General features: G+C 47.8%; 1 protein-coding gene across 1 annotated transcript; it reads left to right on the forward strand.

The window, feature by feature from the left end:
- Window positions 1–2,757: 2,757 nt before the first annotated feature.
- LOC135396191 (uncharacterized) lies at window positions 2,758–17,964 on the forward strand. Its single transcript, XM_064627216.1, has 5 exons — window positions 2,758–2,891; window positions 12,173–12,215; window positions 12,498–12,557; window positions 12,635–12,808; window positions 16,971–17,964. Exons 1-5 carry the CDS (start codon window positions 2,883–2,885, stop codon window positions 17,105–17,107), a joined length of 423 nt encoding a protein of 140 aa, XP_064483286.1. The 5' UTR covers window positions 2,758–2,882; the 3' UTR covers window positions 17,108–17,964.
- Window positions 17,965–23,460: the final 5,496 nt, after the last annotated feature.

Raw genomic sequence — 23,460 nt, forward strand, 5'->3', positions numbered from 1 at the left:
TGAAGCGCAGGCGAGATGCACCAAGATGATGCGAGTGACCAAGTTGATCCACGAGGCAACAGAGCTAAGGAGGGACCACACCGCCAGCAAGGCCACACTCTACGGATTATTGGCAAGACTCGTTGCCAGTAACGGCGATCTTCGAAAGGCCAGTGAAGAAGCCACCATCCGGCTAAAGATAATTTTTCAATAGCTCTGAAAAGCAGGGCTCGATTGGGACGCCACGCTTCTGAATGACGTATCAACGGAGTGGCCCTCCTGGTGTTCTGAGCTATGCCTAGCCTTCGCGAGATCTCAAGGAGAGGTGCCTACTACCTGGAACAGGCACAGTGTATTCAGCTCCACATCTTCTCAGACGCATCTCCAGAGTCATATGGGGCGTGCGTACCTTTCTTCGAACCACAAGTGATGCAGAAAAAACAAAGGTGCGGCTCCTATTCGCCAAGTCTCGGGTCGCCTCACTCAAGAAGCTTACGCTGCCCCGGCTGGAATTGATGGGTGCGTTAATTGTCGCTCGCGTAGCCAAGCCAGTAAGCACCGCACTGATGATGGAGGCGAGCGAGCCTAAATTGTGGGCCGACTCGACTATTTCGTTAAGCTGGATCAAAGGGGAAGCGACTTCGCAACCGAGTCACGGAAATTCAGGAAATCACTCAACGGTCACAGTGGAACTACTGCCCGGGTAGAGACAAGCCGGCGGATGCTCTTACAAGATGGCCAACGGTGAGTGCACTTATCGAAGGTAAGAAGTGGTTCGGGGGTACAACCTGGCTGGTCGAGACAGAAAAAAAAAACAAAAAACAAAAAAAAAAAAACGTTGCCACGGTCATTTGGAAAGGATGAAAAGAGTCTCAGTCAAGAACGAGAAAAAGCCGCTTGCTGTCGACCGAGCGCAAGTCGACCGCAAGTCGACGCATTGACACCTGAGCATTTCCTACAGGGAAAAACACTGACCGCAATGCCCGAACAGCCTGGAGCAGCATCAGTACCGACATCCCACGGGACTTACGTCAATCAGAAATGGATCCACAGACCTAGCAGGTAAATTCAGGAAGCGTTGGAAAAGGGAGGGAGGGAAGGAGGGAGTGGAGAGATCAGCTCATCAGCTCGGTGTTTTGCACCCCAACCATTCTTACACAGGGTGACGTCTTGTTGTTACACGAAGACAAGGTTCCCTGACATTTGTGGAGATTGCACGGCGCGATATTACCCAGCTCTGTAAGGTTTTTGGGATGGCAAGGTGCAGTCGTGTGAAGGGAAACTATCGAGTGGCAATGTAGCACGCTGACCAGTCCAGCTCCTGTTTCTCTTGGAAGGCGAAGAAACGAAGTGGGGGCAACAACCTTACGAGAAAGGAGATCAGTGTATTTTGACTCACTTGAGGGGGGGGGGGGGTGTTGCCGCATTCCGAGAGTCCGCCATCATTATGCACTTTAGCAGACAGTTCAAAAGTGCAGAACGGGCAGACAGTTCAAAATCGGGCAGCTCACCTCCCGAAAGCCACGGAAATCCTTGCGCAAGGCCAGAGGGGTCTCTAATGCGAGACATCTGTGTAGTCAGCCCTCGACAGGGACAGCATACTTTTCTTTCCTTTTCTCTGTGCTGTACAATAAAGGTTGCGAAATAATACTACCAAAATAGAATAGAATAGTAGAAAAAAAAAAAAAAATGGAAACGTAGGTCGCGCTGGTGCGACCAGCTGTTCCAGGACGCTGACGTGTGAAAGCACTGGATGATTTAAAAGATTATTTCAGTACATATGTCCTTGAGGTAGTTCGCCAGGGCACACAGCGCAGGTTGCTGGTAAAGTACAATACAAAAACAACCACCACTGTACTACTACTGCACAATAAAGCTGGAGTGTATATATGTCCACGGTGGAGAACGCTTGTGTATCCGTTTCCTTCGCACGAGAAACACGGTGGCGGCTACAGGGCAGCGTATCTTCAGTCAGATATTTTCCCTACAGAGCGGATATTTTATGAGTTTCTGCAACAGGCCTCTTCGCACCTGTTTAAAGGGCGAAACGCATTGGACGTTATCTCAGCGTCAAAACGTCGCGCGCACGCCATGGTCTTGCACACGCGGCGAAGAAACGCCAGCGAGGCGACAACCCGAAACGCATGGGACGCATGCGGAGCGTGTGACGACGCGCGCCACAGTTGCTATATTCGTCGACCCCAAATATATGTTAGAACATGCTGATCTCTTCTTTCCTATTGTTCCCGCGTTCCTTCATTCCAGATACCATTAATATGTTCACGTAAATTTAGTGTGATGGATAAAAATTTATGCGAGCTGCTCATACGCAACCTTGTCTGCCAGTGCATGGTTCTGTCTTCCTGGAAAACGCGCTCAGACGCGCACGAATTTTCTGTAGTCGACAGATTCCGGCGTACGCCCTCCGCGCGCGTTGAAAAACTGGTTTTTACGAGTTCACACGCACGCCGAGCACGCGCGCGTCCTGAGAACGACGGAAAAACGCTCCATGCATTTAGGCCTTAACGCGCATTGCAGCGCTGTCGCGGTCGCGGCGTCGAATTTGCTGTTGTTGACGCCGATGACCGTAGGTTGCGGTTTTGTGCTCTCTTTGACTTGTGTGTGTGTGTTCACACAGACCGCCGCTGCCGGTCAAATTTCCATCGGCACGCACGTCTAGTCGTAGTTCTACTCCAGCCCTTCACGATGCCCGAGCAGCGGGCACAAGTTCTCCGGCTCCCGTCACGTGACCGTTACACCGGAAAAAAGGCGGTGTCTAGGCTCCCAGGCCGACGGAACACGGAACCACGCACGCGTTGGAAAAGTTATCACTGCTCCTTCATTTGTCGTTGGACGTTGTTACATCAGTGCTCGACGTTGGCGTAGGAACTGTGACCGCTTCCATGGAGGAGGTAACTTTCATGTTTTAGTTTCGCTTCGTTCATCTGTGTTGAAGATAAGTAGAGGCAAGCAAGCTGGTGTATGCGATTGAACGGAAATATCTCCTTGAGTCTGAGCAGCAGCGAAGGGGGACTATAGACAGGATGGACACGTGACAAGAACCGACAACGACGACTCAAATTGAGTCGTCGTTGTCGGCTCTTGTCCCGTGTCCGTCCTGTCTATAGTCTCCCTGCGCTGCTCCTCAGACTCAAGGGGGTATTTCCGTGAATTTTAAGTATGTGATGTTGATGACATCATTTCTTTGAATCTGATGATATCATTTCTGAGGAGGTAGAGGTAGAGGAGGTGGTAGAGACAGAAACACAAAACACAAGGGAACATGACTGTTTCCTTGTGTTTTATGTTCCTGTCCCTACCAGTGGCCGATCCACGGGAGCGGGCGGTTGGGCGAGGTCACCCCTCTGCCAAAAACTGGATTTCCCTCTCTCATCTCCCCCACTACGACAAAGAAACGCCCTTCCAACCCGAGGGTCTGGGTTCGCCCCTGGTCCCTACCACCGCCTCAAGCTTAAGAGCAAGGACCTTCAAGGACGCCAATAAATGTAATGTTGATGAAGCAAAATACGTACTAGGGAGAAGTTGAATTCGTCACACGAAGACAATAAAACAATTGCTCGTCTCAGCCAGTTATCTGAAACTAAAGTAAAGGAAAATACGGGCCAGGCAAGACACGAATGTATAATATGCCACGTTGCAATAATTACAAAATAATACATAGAGAACCACACAGGTAGGAATAGCAAATTAATATGAGCAAACGGCCCAGCGCTTCTCGCTCTTTTCAGAGGTAGAGAAAGTAAGAAAAGTGTCTATTTATTGAGAGCAATTTTAGATTTACGATAAATTGCCCTTTACTGTACTAAGGCTATTATATTTACATTGTTTTCATTACTGTTTAGCAACCCCCACCCCCTGGTTACTATTTCGAATAAGTTGAAGTTAAAATATGCATGCGACGAAAGAGAAGGCAGGGTCTTCCCATCAGGTCTACCTCTCTCTCTCTCTCTTTCTCAAAATACATCACAACAGTGAATTACAAGAATGTTTATTATGCCGTATAGTTCTCGCAATTTATTCGACAAAGGTTTGTGATTATCAAAAGCACAAACGTTCGGTCACGTGCTAAAAAATTACTTAGAAAGCGGCAAGTACTCCAGAAGAACAAGTACAGCGCAAATTAATTTGAAATAGCTATTCAATTGCGGAAAATTGCGGAGAGTGTCGGTGCTGCACTGTAGCCCATGGCTGAGGCCTCTTCCTACTTTGTAGAAACAACATTACGCAACGCGGTGCAACGCCGCGGAGGACTCAAGGTCTCGCGGAAATATACGCTGAAATATATATACCTACGTCCCGCTGTATGCCGTAACACCACTATAGGCACAAATGAGGTGTATACGAAGCGATCAGATACTCGACCAAAGCAAAAGAGGAAAGGAATATTTATAAAACTGAATTGAACAGCAGCATGATTGGCCCGGATACGCATGCAGCCCATATATAAATGAGGCGCGGGTCCGGTTGGTGAAGCCCAAACGCGTGAGCGTTTTTCGGACATTTTCAGAGCGCCGGCTCGGCGTGCGTGTGACCTGGGCACAGACATGTACAAGATACTCAAAAATGTATTTAAGATAAGGTAATAAATACTGACGTTAAAATGTAATTAAGATAGAGTATAAATACATCAAAATTAAAGTAATTAAGATAGAGTACGAAATACTTCAAAAAGTATTTGAAATACAATTAAGATACTATTTATCCTTGAACGCAAAAAGTCACCAGTCACTGGCCAATGCAGCATGTCGCCGCTATGTAACATGGATCACCTAAACCCCGCGTACCACGCAAGCCGTCCCTGTGTGATAGGAGTCATCTAAACACAAGTCCCAAAAAGATGACAAAGGGACACCACGTAACTCCACTAAGTATATGTGACCCAGAACAAAGCAAACTTCTAGCAGGTGATAAACTGGTGTTCTGAGGCTGGAACAACATAGAAGGGACAGATACAAACAAAGCCTCAAATTGCCTAAGAAATCAACGATGAAAGATGAAAGTCACTGAAAAGGTTAAATATTTCTTGATTTTTTTTCTTGATTTTTTTTTCTTTCTTGATTTCTTAGGCAATTTGAGGCTTTGTTTGTATCTGTCCCTTCTATGTTGTTCCAGCCTCAGAACATCAGTTTATCTCTTGTTCAACAGGTGCCGCTTGCGTCGATTTCCGTCGTATGAATGTGTGTATGAGTGAGCAAAAATGTAAGAGTGAAAGGAGGGTGAGTGAGAGTGAGTGGCTGGTTTGTCGTCCCTTCAGATGACGCACCCCGAAAGTCGCTGGAGAGGCGTGTTAGCTTAGCTCAATCACTGCCTCGTGATCGTCACCGTCGGAAACCGAGCTCGCGGCGTGGGCGATTCAAGGTCTTGGAAGTTGTGGAAAATGAATGCAATGCTCCTTGATGACGTGCCGTTTGTGGAATATGTTGTGGATAGGCTGGCCAACATCAGCTCTGACACGAAATGTGGGGCGGCGCAATGGGAGTACTTTAAGCAGGAGGTCAGATCATTTGCAATTGAGCGAAGTAACGTATTGTCCTATCAACGCATGTATGAAGAGAACAAGTTGAAAGAGGCGTACCAAGCTCTACTGCAGTTGGAAGCAGGAAACCCTGGATCGTATTTAGAGGAGATAAGCGACATTAAGCTTCGTCTAGAACTCCTCGACCATAACAGGTACGAAGGCGCAAGAGTTAGGTCCAGATCCAAACGATTCCTTGCTGGTGAAGTTCCCACGAAAAGCAGCATCGCAGAGGAGCGTAAGCACACGGGTGGTCGGCTCATCACGTGCTTGGAAAGTGAGGGGAAAGTGGTGACTGACCTCGAGGACATAAAGACCCATTTTGTGCAATATTACACAAGTTTGTTTGGGACAGCAGCTATCACTGCCAATCAGGGTTGTATCCAGGCTTTCCTCTCTGAAATGCCTAAGCTCGGGGAACCGGATAAAGAGGTGTTAGCGTCGCCGCTCACAGAACAAGAAATCAGCGACGCAATTGCATCACTGAACTTAAATCGTTCCCCTGGACCGGACGGTCTATGTGCCGAGTTCTACAAGAAGTTTTCCGCTTATCTCGTGCCTATTTTGCTGGATGTATACGCCGAGGCTGAAGAAAACGGGATTTTTTCCGGCAGTTTCCGGCGATCGCACACCGTGCTGGTTCCTAAAAAAGTTGCAGAAGGTTCGACGGCAAAGGTTACTGATTACAGGCCAATTACCCTATGCAATGTCGATTACAAAATATACGCCAAAGTTATGGCTGCTCGACTACAACTTGTGTTACCTCAATTGATAGGTGATCACCAAACGTGCGGAATAAGGGGTAGGACTATACTGACGAATATCCATGTGGTGCGTACCATTCTGGATTGGTGTCGGTACGAGGGGGACCATGTGGCCATGTTGCAGCTGGACCTTTCTAAGGCTTTTGACCGCGTATGTCACACATATTTGTTTGCGTTGCTGGAATACGTCAACGTTGGAGCTCGCTTTGTCGGCCGCATCAAGCTTTGTTACGAGCAAGTTGCCACGAGCCTCATCATTAACAACACTCTTGCCGCACCGATAATGCTGCGATCCTCGGTTCGACAGGGCTGTCCCCTGTCACCACTGCTCTTTGACTTGTACCTGGAGCCGCTGTGTCGGCGAGTCATCCGTCTGAATGATATCCACGGGTTCGAACTGGGCGGTACTGTGATCAAGGTGGCCGCATATGCTGATGATCTTGCATTCCTTGTCAAGGACAAACCTAGCGTAGTGAATGTCATGGAACAAGTTGATTTGTTTGGCCAAGCGTCTGGAGCGCGTGTAAACAAAGACAAGTCCTTAGGCGTTTGGTGCGGCCACTGGGCGACAACACCTGGAGCTTTTTGCGGAATTCCGTGGCAGGAACAAAACCCTCGTTATCTTGGTGTCCCGTTGCAAGAAACCAGGAACCCGAGTAGAATGTGGTCCCAGAGGCTCGACAACATAAGGAAACACGCTTTCATCTGGAGGAAGAAAGACCTTTCAATTTTTCAGCGAGCGACAGTATGCAACGTGTTTCTAGCTGCTAAACTGGTTTACCTTTTGCAAGTCTTGCAATGCCCGCGCAAAGTAGTGCACGCCTGTCATAGGATTTTTGCCACCACAATCTGGTGCTCTACATTTGAGAGGATGCGTCGCGACTATCTTTTTCGAAAACTTCGTGATGGAGGCCTCGGCCTACAGCACCTCTTTGTCAAACAACTGGTCATGAGACTCTGGTTCATTCGTGAGGAGCTGCATCCAGTTCTCGAGGGAGTGAAACGCATCCTTACATATAATTACATCCCGGAGTTACACGTCACGTTCACAGAGGGAACGATGCGGTTAACAGGCTTTTTCAAGGAGGTCGTTGAGTGCATGCTGTTTTTGAAAGCCAGGTTTACCCTTGAATACCTCTTGTCTGTCAACAAGAAAACGCTGGCGGCCCACTTGATCGATACATTGTTCCCTGTGCCTGTCTATCGAGATATTCCACCCACTTGGCCATGCAGGGATGTTTTGGTTCGAGTCCAAAGGATGCCAATCAAACCAAACATGAAGACATTCTTTTACAAACTTCATACGTCAACACTACCTGTCAAGGCATGGCTCGCGCAGAAGGGCATATACGTGCCCTGGTCGGCAGACTGCAGGTTCTGCAAAGTTCCTGAAACGCATGATCACCTTGTCTTAGACTGCACAGAAGCCCAGTTCTTCTGGGACGATCTCCAGTATAAAGTTTTCAAAACTCGACTTCGGCTTAACCCACACACCATACGGTTTCTCCCATTACACCCGAGGGAAACAGTCAGGTACGATATTGTCATGCTTATAGCCTTGTACTGTCTGTGGAAACTTCGTATGGCTGACAGGAACGAAGAACCGTTAATGCCTCCTATGAAATACTTTAAGATAGAAATATCTCAACTTAAGCTGTGCCTTATGCGATGTTTAGAGCTGCCAGATTGGTTAGAAACATTGTCTGATGCCCTTACGTACTTGTAAAATCGTATGTACAAATTCAAAAGGTCTTCAGTTTCCTCTTTAGACGTTTTGTAATGGCCCACGGCGTTGCGACCGTGTGACGTACCTGTAGTTGTGTGCACTTGTGTGTTTTGTTAATAAAAGGTGGAAAAGAAAAAAAAATAGCTTAGCTCCATTGGTAGAGCCCTGGACCGGCAATCCAGAAGATGTGGGTTCGATCCCTACAGCTGGTTAACCTTTTCAGTGACTTTCATCTTTCATCGTTGATTTCTAGCAGGTCCCTGCTCGGCGAGGTTAGAATTCGGCGTTACCGCGTCAGGGCACACATAATAGAACCCTCACTCGCAAAGGATTAGTACACACGGGCCAAGATCTCTAAATGGAGACTTCCAAGAAAGGCCAATTTCCGGGTCAAGTCCCAAGAACTCAGGAAATTTGCACTGAGCAAGCAAGATAATGGAAAGACGAGACACAGAAAGTTTGAGAGGGAGATCCAAAGTATGTAATTAGAGTATCGAGTAGAAAATACCATAAAATGTATTTTAAACAGAGTACAAATACACAAAACAAAAAGTATTGAGTAGAGTACCAAAATACCGCAAATTGTATTTAAAATACAGTATTTTAAATACAATACTCCAAATACGTACAAGTCTGCCTGGGCAAAAACACTTTTTTAATGCGCGCGGAGCGTGTACGCCGGAGTCTGTCGACTTCAGACATTCGCGCGGCTGGGCGCGCTTGCCAAAGAGCGGACAAAACGCTGGCTGCCGTGCGGTAGACAAGGTTGCGTACGAGTAGCTCGCATAAATTGTTAGAACACTATCCACCCCGCTAAATCTGCTTCTACATTCCAACGACATCTGGGATAAATGAACGCAGAAACCGTAGGAAACAACTTTCGGTGCCCGCAAGACCCAAACCCTGTGGAACTAGATCGAGCGACCACTACAGTTTGATAGCTAGGCAACAAAATAATGGTGTCGTGATGCTTACACGTAAAGTTTGTCTGCCCAGTGTGGCGGCATGTTGCGCGTGCAGCAGAATAAGGGGTTCTTTTGACGCACGCCGGAGATCTCCGACACATGGTGCTGGAAACAATGGTTACCTCCCCCACATTACTACCGTTCTCGGCCGGGATCGTACAAGTGGCATTTTTGTTTTGACACAGCAATTTGAAACAGCAATACGCTGTACGGGAGAATCTTTTTGCCGGCTAACAGCCTACCACACGTGACTCCTTTCAGAGCCTTCTCCCGCTTACACGCTCTGTCCTCTCTTCCGCGCGGGGACGATGCACCGGAGATTTGAGTAGGAACACTATCTCCAGGGGATGTTGAAATTCCGTAGGGCGGTGTGATGTGGGGTGCCCGTATATGCTCACTTTTCCTGCTTCGTTGGCATTTTTTGCAGGTACTTTGAGGGGACACTGTATGAAATCTTTGGAATGTTCCTGGGAGGGACAATGTCAGATTGTTACAATGCGACAGCAGCTTATTTTACGATGGTCATTAGGGAGTTTCACGAGACAGTTTGTCTTCACTACCATCCCACACACCGTCCTGCGCGCAATGTCAACAGGCTGCTGAGGAGAAGGCATCCCGCAAGCGCATGAGAAGTGCTTCAGTTGTATCACCGCCACGTGTGCCAAGCATGTGTCTCACCGCCATGCAAGACATGCAGGGTGTTTATTTTTATCCTTTACAGAATTTCTATAAAGAAGCTATGAGAGCAGCACAGACGTCGTCTTTGCAGTTGAGTTCTACAGCCAGGCAGTCACCCTGGGGAAGAGAGTATGTAACTAAAAGATTACTAATTACCTAATTAACTTGATAATTAGGAAATTTTGGGCGCAAACGAAATAGAAGAACGGGAGACAGTCCTCCATTGCAAACCATTCAATTTTTCCATCAAAATCCAGGAAAGAGCGGTCGCCCTGAAATATGTATCGCTGAATTTTTGTAAGCAAATGAGCCGAAACCAAAAAAGCGCGCCTCAAGAGCGCATTATCTGCGCCAACGGAGGCTTATCCGGGCCGCAAAGCGGCTTATCTGGCCAGCAGATTGGCACCTACTCCAATCACCTCCATCGGTCTAAAGCATATCATGTTCCGTTTGCTCGTTCAAGTGTGCCACACTTGCGAACTTGAAACTTGAAACTTGAAACTTGAAAGAAAAGCCCACACTTAGTGTGGGCTTTTCTTTCAAGTTCGCTTATCGTACAGCGAACGAGGCTGTGGCCGCATGAATGAGTCTGAGTAGTTACGACGTCTTGGACACATTGTTACGGGACTTTAGGTGGCCTGGATTAGGAAAAGTGGCGACATCTTCTTTCCTTTTCCGCCGCCACCTTGGACCTTTAATGGCGGCCATAGCATAGGTTTGCGTGGTACGAGCGCCATGAAAGGTCCAAGGTCGAGGAGGCAAGATCAAGGGATGGCGGTACTTTTACCAATTCATCGCTCCACATCACGACGCCTCCTGACGTGGAATGAGCGCTGTGCTCACCGCGTTCCCCATCGCCGCGGTTTCGGTATCGGCTCATTTGCATATCAAAATTCGGGGATGGGTATTTTTCATGGATGGATGCACGCACGTGCGTGTTTCAGGATTTGTTAAACGTGGAATGGTCTTCAATGAGGGTAGTCCCTTATTCTGCTGGCTCACTTTTGCTCGAAAGCCTATAGCTAACTAATACGAAGGGAGTCGCCTCAGGACAGGAGCCGCCGATATTTCGAACAGAGACTGTTCTTCTTCTGGGCACCGCCCTCACCATTGGCATGGTATTTAAAGGGTTAGGTGTGACGTGTTAAAGGTTCATGCGAATTGTGGGTCAACAGCCCGGAGGGAAGAAAGGGTCCGTACGGGCTTCTACGGCCGGAGTGAATGACCGCTTTGTTAGAGTGTGGAAGGGATTATGTGAACGAAGTGATCTAGGCTCCAGACCGGTTACAGAAATGGGAGGTTCACGTACACGAGGACGAAACGGGACAACAGGCAGGAATTGGCAAGCATTCCGAAAGATAAGGAGGTTAGTGGTTACGGGATTAGTGGTTACTGGATTTCTATCCATCTATAGCTAACTAATGAGTTTTAGGTAATTAGTCATCTTACAGATACGTACATACTTTCTTCGAGAGGATGTCCGTCTGGCCGTATAACTCAATTCCAAAAACGACACACTGCGCTGCTCTCATGGCTTTTCAATAGAATTCACTGAGATGTGACCGACCGTGTACACCGACATGGCTCGGAGCCAACTGAAACCATACACGGCGCAAGGGCAGAAGGTCATTGTACATTACGAGGATCATAGAATAAACGTCGCAGATGATCCTGACAGTGTAAGATACCAGCATAGGTAGGGCTGCTTTGCTGAGAGAGGTATATGCTACGAACCGACAATAATAGCAAACAGCTCAGCTTCTACACACGACGTTTCACGGGGAAACAGCGACGCACGCTCGAAGTTATCGCCATAGGGACGTAGTACGCCTCAGTCCACCAGGGATTCCCATACCCGTATCTTGGATTTTTGCAACACTCCTCTGAAATTTTTTAGATTGCCCAATACATCTCGGCTCCCAACGCATAGACCTACAAATATGCATGCATCTATACAGATATACCCTCTTCCTTGGAAGACCGATGCCCCCCTGAGGTCTCTTTCTGAGGACATATTGCTGGTCACGGGCCTTATACTGCCAAGATTCGTCAGCGTACACTTCCGTCGTACGGCTATATATGGAAGGCATGAATGCGTGCCCAGCGTGGTCCCGGTACTGCTTTGCGTCACTAGTCACGTGCCCGGGGATCACGTTACGTCACGACGTACCCTCCTTCTCCGATACGCTCACATCACGGGTCAAGGGTTCCTTAGATGTGTGCGGATAGGAGGCCTCGCGCTCTCTCTGTCTGTAGTTCACCTCCAGTAAAAGTACAATACACAACGTGCACAAATTGAAATATACTTAAAGGTGCTTGGGTGTATATGCTTGGCGCTTCAAATACTTCCCATCACTCCAGTTAAGGATAAGGGGGTGGAATCCCTGAAAAACCTCCTCTCTGTGTACGCCATATATACTGTCGCCTTCGTAACACTGCCGTTTACGGAGGTGTGCCTGCCTGCTTCCATGCAAACGAACTCTCTTCGTTCTGCCCATTACTATACAAGTCAATTTCTTTATAGGTACGTCATTCGGAGAGAGCAGACAAAGTCAGTTGGTCTACATGTACGTATACACACGTTAAAATGTGCTTTGCGTGCTGAACTGAAAGCTCAACAAGTGCCGAGGGTGTGGATCTGTACAGCTTGGGACAAAAGTGTACGGAACCACTTATTCTATCCACCTCTGTGTGTGTTTGTGTCCGCCACTGTTTGCTGCTAGGGTGTCGCACAGATGGAGAAGTGCGGCACTCCGGTGTTCGGTAAACTTCTGTCCCAAGCAGGATATACCACTGCTGAGCCACGTTAAATGTTGCACGTGTCACTGATTCACTTGTATACTTTGCAGATTGCTCCATCTTTCTCTACGTACTCAGTGGGGTAGTCGCCGCATCGATGATAGCCATTGGTATGGTCTTTTATTTGCGCGACTGCAAATGGAAAGCAAATAGCCAGCTTGATTATATAGCGTCTTGCTGGTTCCAGGCACATCCCAGACTTGTCACAGTAATGACTTCATTCGTCTGTATATTATTGTGTCCGGCATCACAACACTGGCGCTGATGTTTTGGCTCAAGATCATGGAAGGTGCAGGTCGCTGTTGGAACCTGTTTTGGCTGAATGTTGTCCTGCTGTTCTTCGCTGGGTGGACCATAGCGGGTGATGCACCTTCTTCACGACACATTTCATAAACTTACGTACTGTCACCTATAGAAATAGAGCACTCAATCAAGGGCCAGTTAACTGGCTAAAGCGATCGGGGTCCGCACGCGAATGCTGCGCACATTCCTCAGTGGGGTCCCCAGTAGCATCTTCGGTAATGCATCGCGCACACGCTGTGGCCCCCAATGGTGCTCGTTCGTAGATCACTGGCGAGGGCACCGAGGGCGGCGAGGAGAAATTTCCTGGTCGTGTAAACTGTCCGGGACTATGTTCTTTCGTGTATTCGTATGGCGTTCTACACTCTAAGAAAAAAAATTTATGATTTCCTACCCATTTCGGTAGAGCTGCATTGTAACCACATTTCTACTCCAACCAGTTTTACCTTTTGGGTATAACTGCAGAGTCGAAACAAAGTACAGAGTAGAATCTGTCGTTCTACCAGCTTGGGTAGGAAGTTCTGCCATTTTCTCTTAGAGCGAACGTGAGAGAGAGAAGCAAGGGAAAGGGACGCCGCCGCTTATACCCGCACGGGAGAAATCGCGTGTGAATTGGCACGAAATGGTAGCAGTACCGTCCAGCTGCAACTCTGGGTAGGAAATTCTACCTTTATTTTCTTAGAGTGTACCCATGTATATGACGTGCAGAGTTTTGCCTTACTTATTATTGCCGCAAATATCGTGTCGCAAGTGCCATCCGTATCCCGGGCTCTGTCTACTTACATGCGTATTCTGCTTTATAGTTGATACAGATCCGGGGACATACGTTCCTCGTTTATGTAACTTCGTCATAGTAATTTAGGAAAGTCCAAAATTCTCGTCTACAAACACCGGTCCCTTATGAGATGACAACCACGTGAACGGCAATCTGACTCCCTTGTTGTTACGCGGCGAAGGTCACAAATTCTGTTTTGGCCGTATTATTTAGGAGGCTATAGGGTGACGCTCATCGTAGCGACGAGCAGTGTATTTTTAACAACAGGGGGCACTGTGTGGCGGGATTAAAACTTTGCGCGATCGTACGACATGCGTTTAGAGGACCAACTCATGGAACATAAACTTTCAATACTCGCTTTGTGCTCCGTTCATGAACATTATTATGAACAGCGTTATTATGAGATCAAAATATAATCAGACTCTTTCCTAAAGAAGCACAAAAAGCGGCACTTATAGCTCGTTGGTTTGGTTTTAAGCAGGGTGTCGAACCGCAAAAAATACGGGTTCGGTTCGGGTTCGGGTTCGCGTTGTTTTGATTTCGTTCCGGTTCAGTTCCAGTTCGGCCACGCCAAAACTCGAACCGGTTCGCAAACCGCTTCGCAGCCCCGAACCGGTTCGCGAACCGGTTCAACGCTTCCGTTTTATATGTTCCATAAAACTGATTTTATCAGGAAATGCGTGGCTAATAGCTTACTGCTGTTGTCTGCATTGACGTTTCTAGCGGTGATGTAGCCCTTTAGCGAGAGAAATGAGAAATGGATGAACACTTATTGCAAATACAGTCCCCGCTGTTGAAGCGATGTAGTCCTGCTACTTTCTGTTTCCAAAAGCTCTTTTTTCACACGCACAGTGCCAGTAAGTTACACTTAAAGGAAGCCTAATAAGATGGACAGCGTAACATAGACGACAGTACTTGCCGGTACACTGCCTTCGCAGCGTGAATCGATCTGAAACCGTACTGAAGCATGTCGAAAATAAGCCTGCCAGCCTTATACCTAAGACACACGGCCGCTCCAAAGGCCTTTTCACAAAAGGAGTGCCGAAAAACGCTCATTGCGCCCGTTATCGTCTAGCAAGCGAACCTTCTGATGACGGCAAAATGGAATGCTGTTTTCATGGTTCGCTTATCAAACGATAACTGGAGCCACGTGCGATTTTCAGCACCCCTTTTGCAGAAAGGCCCTTAGAGCGTGCCGTGTGTGTGTGTGTGTGTGCTGTGTGTCCGAGCTCACAGTAGTGTACTAGTTAATCCACAACACAAAGGCAATGTGTCACGACATAACTGCGCTACCAATAAGCAGAACCACATTTACTTTTCAAACCACGACCAATCAAACAGGCACCGTTCTGCGTACGCTCCTTCTCTACTTCTTATGTTTCTGACTTGTTAGTTTGTACTGCTCACATGTAAAGGGAAATCTTGGGCGCTTATTTGATCACATATTCATCCTGTAGAGCTACATAACTGGCCTACTTCATTCCTGTTTCATTCGTAGGCGTGGCACCTCGTCTCTGAAGAGTAGACGCCGCAACGCGTGCGGGGCGCTAGCCGCGGCGCTCACAAGGACAACTGCGCTTCAACATGTTAAAAAGACGCTGAAAGTATACTTACTATACGTCGTCGTCTGACTGCTAGGTGAAAATTTCGGAAATCCATGATATAGGCGCGTGATGATGATACCAATGTGTCTTCGTTCGGGGATAGAGAGGAACTCTTATGCTGACTTCTTCTATGTCCGAACCGTTTTGTTGCGAACCGGTTACCGCTATTATTTTTTACGGTTCTGCTCCGGTTCGGGTTCAACAGTGTCATGAAAATTTCGGTTCGGGTTTGGGTTCGGTTCCGGCAAAAATAACGGTTCGGGTACGGTTTTCGGTTCGGGTTCGGTTCGACACCCTGGTTCTAAGCAAAAATTAAAAAATCAGATGTTCCTATAGTTTTCCTATAATCAAAACTGAAACAAAACTCAGAAATACTAGACAGCGAAGATTCCTACATTTATTTATGGTACTAGCTGGTATACCAAGCTAGTACCACCTACCTAAGGTGAGCTGAAGACTGAAGTACGAAGTATTGCTGCAACTGAGGAATTTCAGCAGTCCTATATGGTATCCACCTTTCTGGATACCATTGGACTTCGATCCTTATTGTGAAGGGGCTCATTATTTCATTCCCCGCATCACCACCAGCAATGCGGGGTAGAGTATCGCCCCTAGCGACGAAACTCCCCACTCATCACCTCACAATGAAGTTGTTGTTGAGGAAGCAATAACCGGGCCGATGAGAAGCGCCACCGCTCGCTTTCAAATGTGTGTATCGTCATCAACTAAGGAACCTGTTCATGAAGGCAGGCCCTTATACAGTGTTCGCCAAGATAAACCTCGGGGTTTGTAACGAAGATAAAACAGATTAGAACAGTGTCGGAAAGCCAAAGGAGATGTTAGAAGACGTATTATGCCCCAAAATTTTATGTCGATAATGCCGCTTGGTCTGTTTCTCTGCGGATAAATCGTGCAAGTTAAAAAATCGCCGCTGCCTATACGGCTATACCTGTGTTTTATCTTCTTTCCTTCAGATGGGCGAAACGGCGTTGCAGAGTACGATTCTGCTTTCAGTTCCACTTCTTCAGGTTTCGATGTCGTCTGCAACGCCGCGTTCGACCGTTTCGCCATCTGACGGAAAGGAGCTGAAACGTAGGTATAGCCGACTAGGCAGCGGCGGTTTTCTAATTTTCACGATTTATCCGCAGAGGAACGGACCAAATGGCAGTATCGATATAAAATTTTGGGGCATAATACGTCCTCTAACATCTACTTTAGCTTCCTGACACTGCTCTTATTTGTTTTATCTCCGTTCGAAACCACGAAGTTTATCTTCGCGAACCCTGTATACAGGCCTTTCCAAATGCGGCGATGGGAAGGGGTGTCTATATAGTATATGACATTGTCGTTATAGTATAGTAGGTCGTGGTCAAACATGTCTCAAGTACACTCTTAAAAATAAACTTAATCGTATAGCACGCTTCTAGCCAACCATCATCGCGAATGACAACGTTCTCGCCCCTGGTTTGTTGGAAACGGGAGGCGGGGCCTATTTTGTGGCATTATGCACGGCACAGAATAGACTCCGCCTCCCGTTTTCAACAAACCAGGGGCGAGAACGTTGTCATTCGGGATGATGGTTGGCTAGGAGCGTGCTATACGATTAAGTTTATTTTTAAGAGTGTAGCGTGGTATTTTGAGTGTGCGCGTGCTTCGCGCACGTTGGGCTGTGTTCCATTTGAGTAGTACAAAATAGAGTACAGAATAGTAGTGGTAGTACAGATAATTTGAGTAGTGCTGTAGAATAATCCTTCGTTTGGGCTGAGCTATTGGATATACCGCACGTTCAGTCAATAGAAACAGCACCGTGCACCTTGTTTATGGAAAAAAATGCTCTTTTGCAGGTGCAGTATGCGTGTTCGGCAACTTGGTCCATGACTGCAATTCGCTAATCTATAGATCTGCGCAGTTCTGTGCCGGATATAGTATTTTTTTCACCATCCTTGTATGCTATATTTACGGAAAGGCCATGGAGGAGTAAATCACCAACCGAGCTTCTACTGTGATGCACTGGAGAGATAAAATACACAATAATTATCTGCGCTCGTTCTGCGCAAAACTTTAATGGAATGTGATGTGGTGCGATAAAGAAAAAGATGGGGATGTGAGTTTCGACGAAGCCGAACTGGCTACCCCAGTACACTTAGTACAGCTTGGGACAAAAGTTTACGGAACACGGGGTTGTCACATTTCTCCATTTGAGCGGCACCCTAGCAACAAACAGAGGCGGACGCGCACATTGAGAGATGGACAGAATAGCCGAACACCCGTTTCTTATTCGATATCTTCTTGATATGTAGCAGGGGGCCGCTCCCATGAAGAAATATGCCAGTGCCGTGTTCCGTAAACTTTTGTCCCAAGCTGTACACACAGAAAGTTCAAACCGATGATGAGGTGATGAAAAACAGAACTTCACCACATAGCACGCTCCTAGCCAACTATCTTTCCGAATAATATCATTCTGTATCCTGATTTATTCAAAACAGGGGGGAGGCGTCTATCTGGGACAAGATCATCTGTCCCAGATAGACGCCTCCTGCCATTTTCAACAAATCAATACATAGAATGATATCATTCGGAATGATGGTTGGCTATGAGCGTGCTATGTGGTGAAGTTCTGTTTTAACAGTGTAGGCCCCTGTGGAGGTGTGGAGGGGTGTTAGATATGCACGACTTGGCTATAGTAGACTGTAACTTGACATATTGTGCTGTTGCGTCGTACCTATACTGCTTGGAAAGTGCCGACAATTTCCGGAACAATCATTTCTTTGGTGTGTTGTAGCGCTTATCCCTGATAAATGTGGTAGCAAATGCACGCAATAAAAACTTACTACATAAGTCACCGTCGCAACAAAACTTCAGGTACGCTAACATGCCACATACCATGGCACAGTGAGTACGGCATGACAATCGCACTCTTAAATGCGAACTTCACCGCACAGCACGCTTTTAGCAGACTATCATCTCGAATGATATAGTTGTCTGCCCTGATTTGTTGAAAACCGGAGACGAACGCCTATTTTGTGACAATTATAAACAGCATAATTGTCACAAAAGAGGGGTACGTCTCCCATTTTCAACAAATCAGAGCAGATAATGGTATCATTCAAGATGATGGTTCACTAGGAGCGTGATACGTTGTGAAGTTCGTTTCTAAATAGTGCGGAAGTTGTCTTTCTCTTTGTGTCGGGGTGGGGGTGGGAGGCATCAGTTAGGGACAAAAAGCACACCAGAACCAAAACCTATTTCAAGTTGCGTTTTTTAATCACACGCGTATGCATCTAAAGATGCAGATGGCGGTGGGGGAGTGCAGGTTCCACTAAGCGCATTTTTTTTATTGTGTGTTAGCGCCTCGAAGCAACTGTGACTATGAGCGGCGTACAGACGTGGACAGATGGAGAGAGGATAGCAGGAAGGAGTGGGGGACATGGGGCTTAGTATGCGTCCTGGGCCGACTTCAGGGGGAACTGTGCCGACATTCGTCTGGAAAGTCTTCGGAATACCCAGGGAAGGCCTCAGACAGCACAGCCGGCGGTAGGATTCGAACCCACCACCTCCCAGTCTACAGCACGACCTTGGCTACCACCAACGAGCGTATGCCTTAGCCCACTCGGCCATGCCGCTGGTACTTAGCCCATGATCGAGACCAGTTCCGTCAGAGCAATTATGCGGAACCGCATGTCCAGCGAGATGTCCAAAACGATGTCTTCTCTTTTAATCGTGTACGTGCAACGAATATGTAAGCAACATTGACAAAATACGGTCAGCTCCAATCCTGTGGATGCTCAGGAGTTTTAACGAAACAGGGTAAGAACGCCTATGGGGGCTGCGTGGACGCATAAATTTATGGTCAAATTCTGGTTTCGCGACCCCTCCGTTTTGTGACCCCCTGCACGTATTGCTATCACGTTGCTGTTCTCTTTCCCTGTGCACAGTAGTTTCTGTTCCTAAATAAATTTGAGTCCAGTTCTATAGCTCAGACTCCCAAACTGGTGAAGACGCCCTCGCTGCAGGTTCTGGCGCCGAAATCCTGGATACTCCTCCGAAACTCACGAGCAATCTTGCAGACACGGAACGGCTATCGCTGACGACTCAACAGATATCGCATGTTGCTCGAATGCTCTCTGGAGCGGTTGCGTGCGCGCGCGCGTGTGTGTGTGTGTGTGCGCGCGTGTGTGTGCGTGTGTGTGTGTGTGTGTGTGTGTGGAAACGGGGGTACACGTTTAGTGTTGAAAAAAGAAAAAAAAAACAGATGGAACGGTTCGGTTACCGGTTGGAGGTTAATAGCAAAAAGCTATTCAAGCAACTAGACGCCGAATTCTAATGGTACCTCAAGGTCAATTACATCGAATCTAAACTGGCCACGGCACTGTCGTATACGAAGACAACGCTGTGAGTGGCATGGCGAACTTGAGCATCAAGATCTCCGCAGTTGTTACCCTACCTTAGTCACAACATCATCTACTCAAATGGTGGCATCGCCGCATCGGGCAAACGGCACATGCAGACTCAATGGCATCCTCCTTCCCAAGTTACGATGGGTGGACCCTCCCATACGTTCCATCACCACGTGACGTGTACGGACTTCGTAAGTCACGTTCAAACGCATATTCGAGGATTAAAAGCGCTAGTTGTCGACAGCTATGCGCAGATTACAATATGTGTGAAATTCTGCTCTCCTACCCAGAACAGGCGTCCACTCTTCGCCTCCGGGGAGTGGGGGCCCTCCCCCCATATTATATTGATTATTCGACCGCCCTTAGACGGCACTTCAAATGGTGGAGCTCCCTGTACGAAGGGTGTCTTTTGGCGCTCCCTACTCAGGCGGGATCAGGCAACGACGCCTAGATACACAAGGCCTGCTTAGTGCCTTCTCTCCAGAGGCGTAGCCAGACCTCCAAGGTAGGGGGGGGGGGGGGCTCGATACGAAAACTCGCCCCCACCCCGCTGATCCTTTGTGCGACACACACATACTTGTGCACACTTCAAACTGCGGATGAAAAAAAAAAAGTTGTTTTGGACGTCCACAATACGATTACATGCATAGGCTGTCATGTCCAATGAGGTGGTGTCACGACATTGGAAATATTTTGAAAGCTCATACTTTGAAAACCATTCAGGAGCGCTTAGATAGCCGCCATGAACTGCAAGAACTTCCGCGATCGTCACACTGATCCCCCCCCCCCCCCCCACACACACATATGTTCTCCTCGGATTTGCACGATTTGAGTTAGTCGGTCCGTGGCAGGTGTGAGGGGGGGGGGGTTGGAGCCCCCTAGCACCCCCTCCCCCCCCGTGGCTACGCCCCTACTTCTCTCCCTCCTTCGTTGGGTGGACACATATAGTCAGAATTCGTCTGATACAGCGATTCGCCATTCTGCCAGTTCAAGAACTCGCAACAACAACAACAGATAACTTCGGAAATTTACACCTATACACTAAAAGGGAAGCACACTTTCCGGAAAATCAGTCTCGAGGATAATATGGTGATGTGATTTGATGTGATGTGAATAAAGAAAAAATGGGGATGTTATAGTTTCGGATAATATGGTACCGTTTTGCGCTTGATTTGTTTTTCCATTTAGTACGCAGGGGTGTTCATTACTCGCAGACGACAGTGGTTGCCCATGCGGCTGACGGTTCGTCTCCATGGCTACGACGCTCAAAAAAGCACGTTCGTGATTTGCTATTGCCGTTGAAAACACGATCCTCATTGGTTGACTCCTAGTTGTTACGTCACGACGACGAGTAGGCGGACTTTTTCTGCCTAGGTGGTGTTAGACCACGCGGGGCAATGGCCTTCAGTAGACGCCAGCACTGCTCTTACCAGCTCGCGTGACGTAGCAGAGCATTTAGGACGATCGCATTTCAATCTTACACTGGAGATTTCCAGATGAATGTCGTCACAGCTCCCACTGAGGTCGGCCCAGGACGCACACTAACCCCCCGCTCCAACCTGCTTCTCCCTCTGTCCACTTCTGTACACCGTTTATAGACAGAGGCGCTCCGCGGCGCCAACAGGGAAATAAAAGGAACACCTCTGCTCTCGCTAGTTTTCTCGCAGATCCAGCATTGGAATACAACGTAAAATAATCGACTCTTTTGATACGATCCAAGGAGTATTCCACGCAGCACGGAAACATCGTCAGAAACGGAAGGAGACACATCCGGAAAAGTAAAAATATCATCAGCATTTGCCAAGGTAGAAATCGAGAGCGTGGAAAGAGTTAGCGTGACGGATAAGAGGCGAGGGAGTTACGGCGGATGCAGTGCAGACGCTCACGAGATTTGTCCACCATCGTCGCCTATGCTGTACAATGACGCTGGGAAAATATCAGTTTAAAGGTACTCGGGTTCGAATCCGGGTACCGGTTGTGCACTCTGAGGGTTTTCCTGGGTTTTTCTCAGACGCTTTCAGACATGTCGGCACCAAGTCGGCCTAGGACGCACATTCGCGCCGGGCGTCAGTCGTGACGCTGCCCCCCCCCCCCCCTCTGTGAGGCCGACAACGGCGAGCCCTTTCACCACCACCACCACCACCACCACCGCCACCACCACCGCAGTTTGTAGCGCAATTTAGGAACTCGCACCACAGTGAAGTGCAATTGTGCATTAGCTCTAAACGAACGCAAGCGCGGAAACTAACAAAAGAACAGGGCTGCTTCAGATGCGCTCACTGAATGTACTAAAAGCGGGCACGGATCAGGTGATTCTCGTTTCAAAATTGGTCGTGCTACCTGCAAGGGGGGACGCGCTGCTTCCCTTTGCGATCCAAGCTGGACAAAATCAACCATAGCAGAAAGGAATATCGTCCGAACGACAAAACTAGTTATACACCGAAGCTATATCTGCGAGCATGCCTAGGCAAGCGAACAGGAGGTGATGTTACACGTGGCCGCAAGCGAAGACAGGTGCGTATATAGATTATTTTCGCAGAATCATCGACAGTGGTATAGCCAGAGGACGTTCGTTCGTGAGGATCCTGCCAAACTGCTCAAGCCGGCTGGAGTTGGTACAAAAACGCTACGCCACGCCTGCTCGAGCTCTGATCGGCGTAACGCTGAAGCCACTACAGTATCGTTCATATGCAATTAACGGTGAACCGATCAATTTCCACATGCAATTAACTCATTCAAACACCAGCGGAGAGCGAATTTGTAAGAGACGTTCATGGCGACGGAGATTTCTTTGCTGGTCAGGTTTTACAAACAGCATGCCCAACGATCCAAGGATCTCCTGTTCTCCTCGGATCAGATATCAAATGTGAAAACTATGCTTACCGGGCAAGTGCGGAGACCTCAGGCGAACGACCGACCACAACAGTCATCGGAAGTTCGTTTGGACGGACGTTCCAAGGCCCATACGAAGGGGCTTTGAGGAATTGAGGAATTTCAGGTTTTGTTTGTATCTGTCCATTCTATGTTGTTCCAGCCTCAGAACATCAGTTTCTCTCTTGCCCATACGAAAGCAGTAGCACAGCAGAGCAGCAACGTCTGCGTGTTGAGAGTAGATACAACTGAAACTTCCAAAACGCCATGAAACAGTAGAGTGGCCTATCACAAGATCAGTGATGCACTAATCAGTGCACTAATCATTAGTGCACCGCCTTCGACTAGACGTCCGTTTCAGCCGTGCCTTGTTGTTCAAGATGGGAAAGGTAATCTCGCCGAACTGCCTCACATGTGTTGAAGTGGAGAACACTGAACATATATTAATTAACTGCTCAAGATACAGTGCCCAACGTAATCACTTCAGAGCCGCCTTGGAAAGACTGGACCACCGTCCTCTAGACTTAGTGAAGCTCCTCCGAGAATGGCCGAGGGATCTTAGACAGCGTGCGACAACTGCTTTAATGACATTTCTTGTGGACATTGCAGCGCTTTTAACTTTTTAGACCTATACTGATTTTTATTTTGAAGTGTTTTGGAGTAGCCGGCTCCTGCGTTTTGTAGGAGCCACCATTTCCATATTTTTATTTCCTAATTCCAACTCCAACAAGATCAGTAACTGTGCTCCTAGTTCCTGAGATAACGCCATCTCGTTTGGATATCGAACGAATCAGCCGGCTTCGAGGCTCCTCATGCATGCGTCACGGCATGGATTCAAAGATCTACAGGGAACTGCTTCAACGCGGTCGGTGGCGAAAAACGAGGCCCTTGCGACATGTTCGACCTAGAAGATGCTGAAGAATATTGTGTACAACAAGCGCAGAGGAGGTTGTTGGAGGATTTGGGGAAGGTTGGTTAACTTCGCAAAAATAAGAAAGCGCCAAACCAATCCAAAATCTACGCGCTTGAACTGCGACTGAACACGAAAGGTGTCTTGCGACTCGAA

This window comes from Ornithodoros turicata, chromosome 5 (genome assembly GCF_037126465.1).
Source record: "Ornithodoros turicata isolate Travis chromosome 5, ASM3712646v1, whole genome shotgun sequence".
Classification (NCBI taxonomy): Eukaryota; Metazoa; Arthropoda; class Arachnida; order Ixodida; family Argasidae; genus Ornithodoros; species Ornithodoros turicata.

Bases quoted from the DNA above. Each gene is read 5' to 3' on its own strand.
- LOC135396191 (XM_064627216.1), top strand. The intron at 12,558-12,634 runs GTATGGTCTTTT...TGCTGGTTCCAG, and splicing joins CGCATCGATGATAGCCATTG to GCACATCCCAGACTTGTCAC. The intron at 12,809-16,970 runs GTGATGCACCTT...GCTCTTTTGCAG, and splicing joins CGCTGGGTGGACCATAGCGG to GTGCAGTATGCGTGTTCGGC.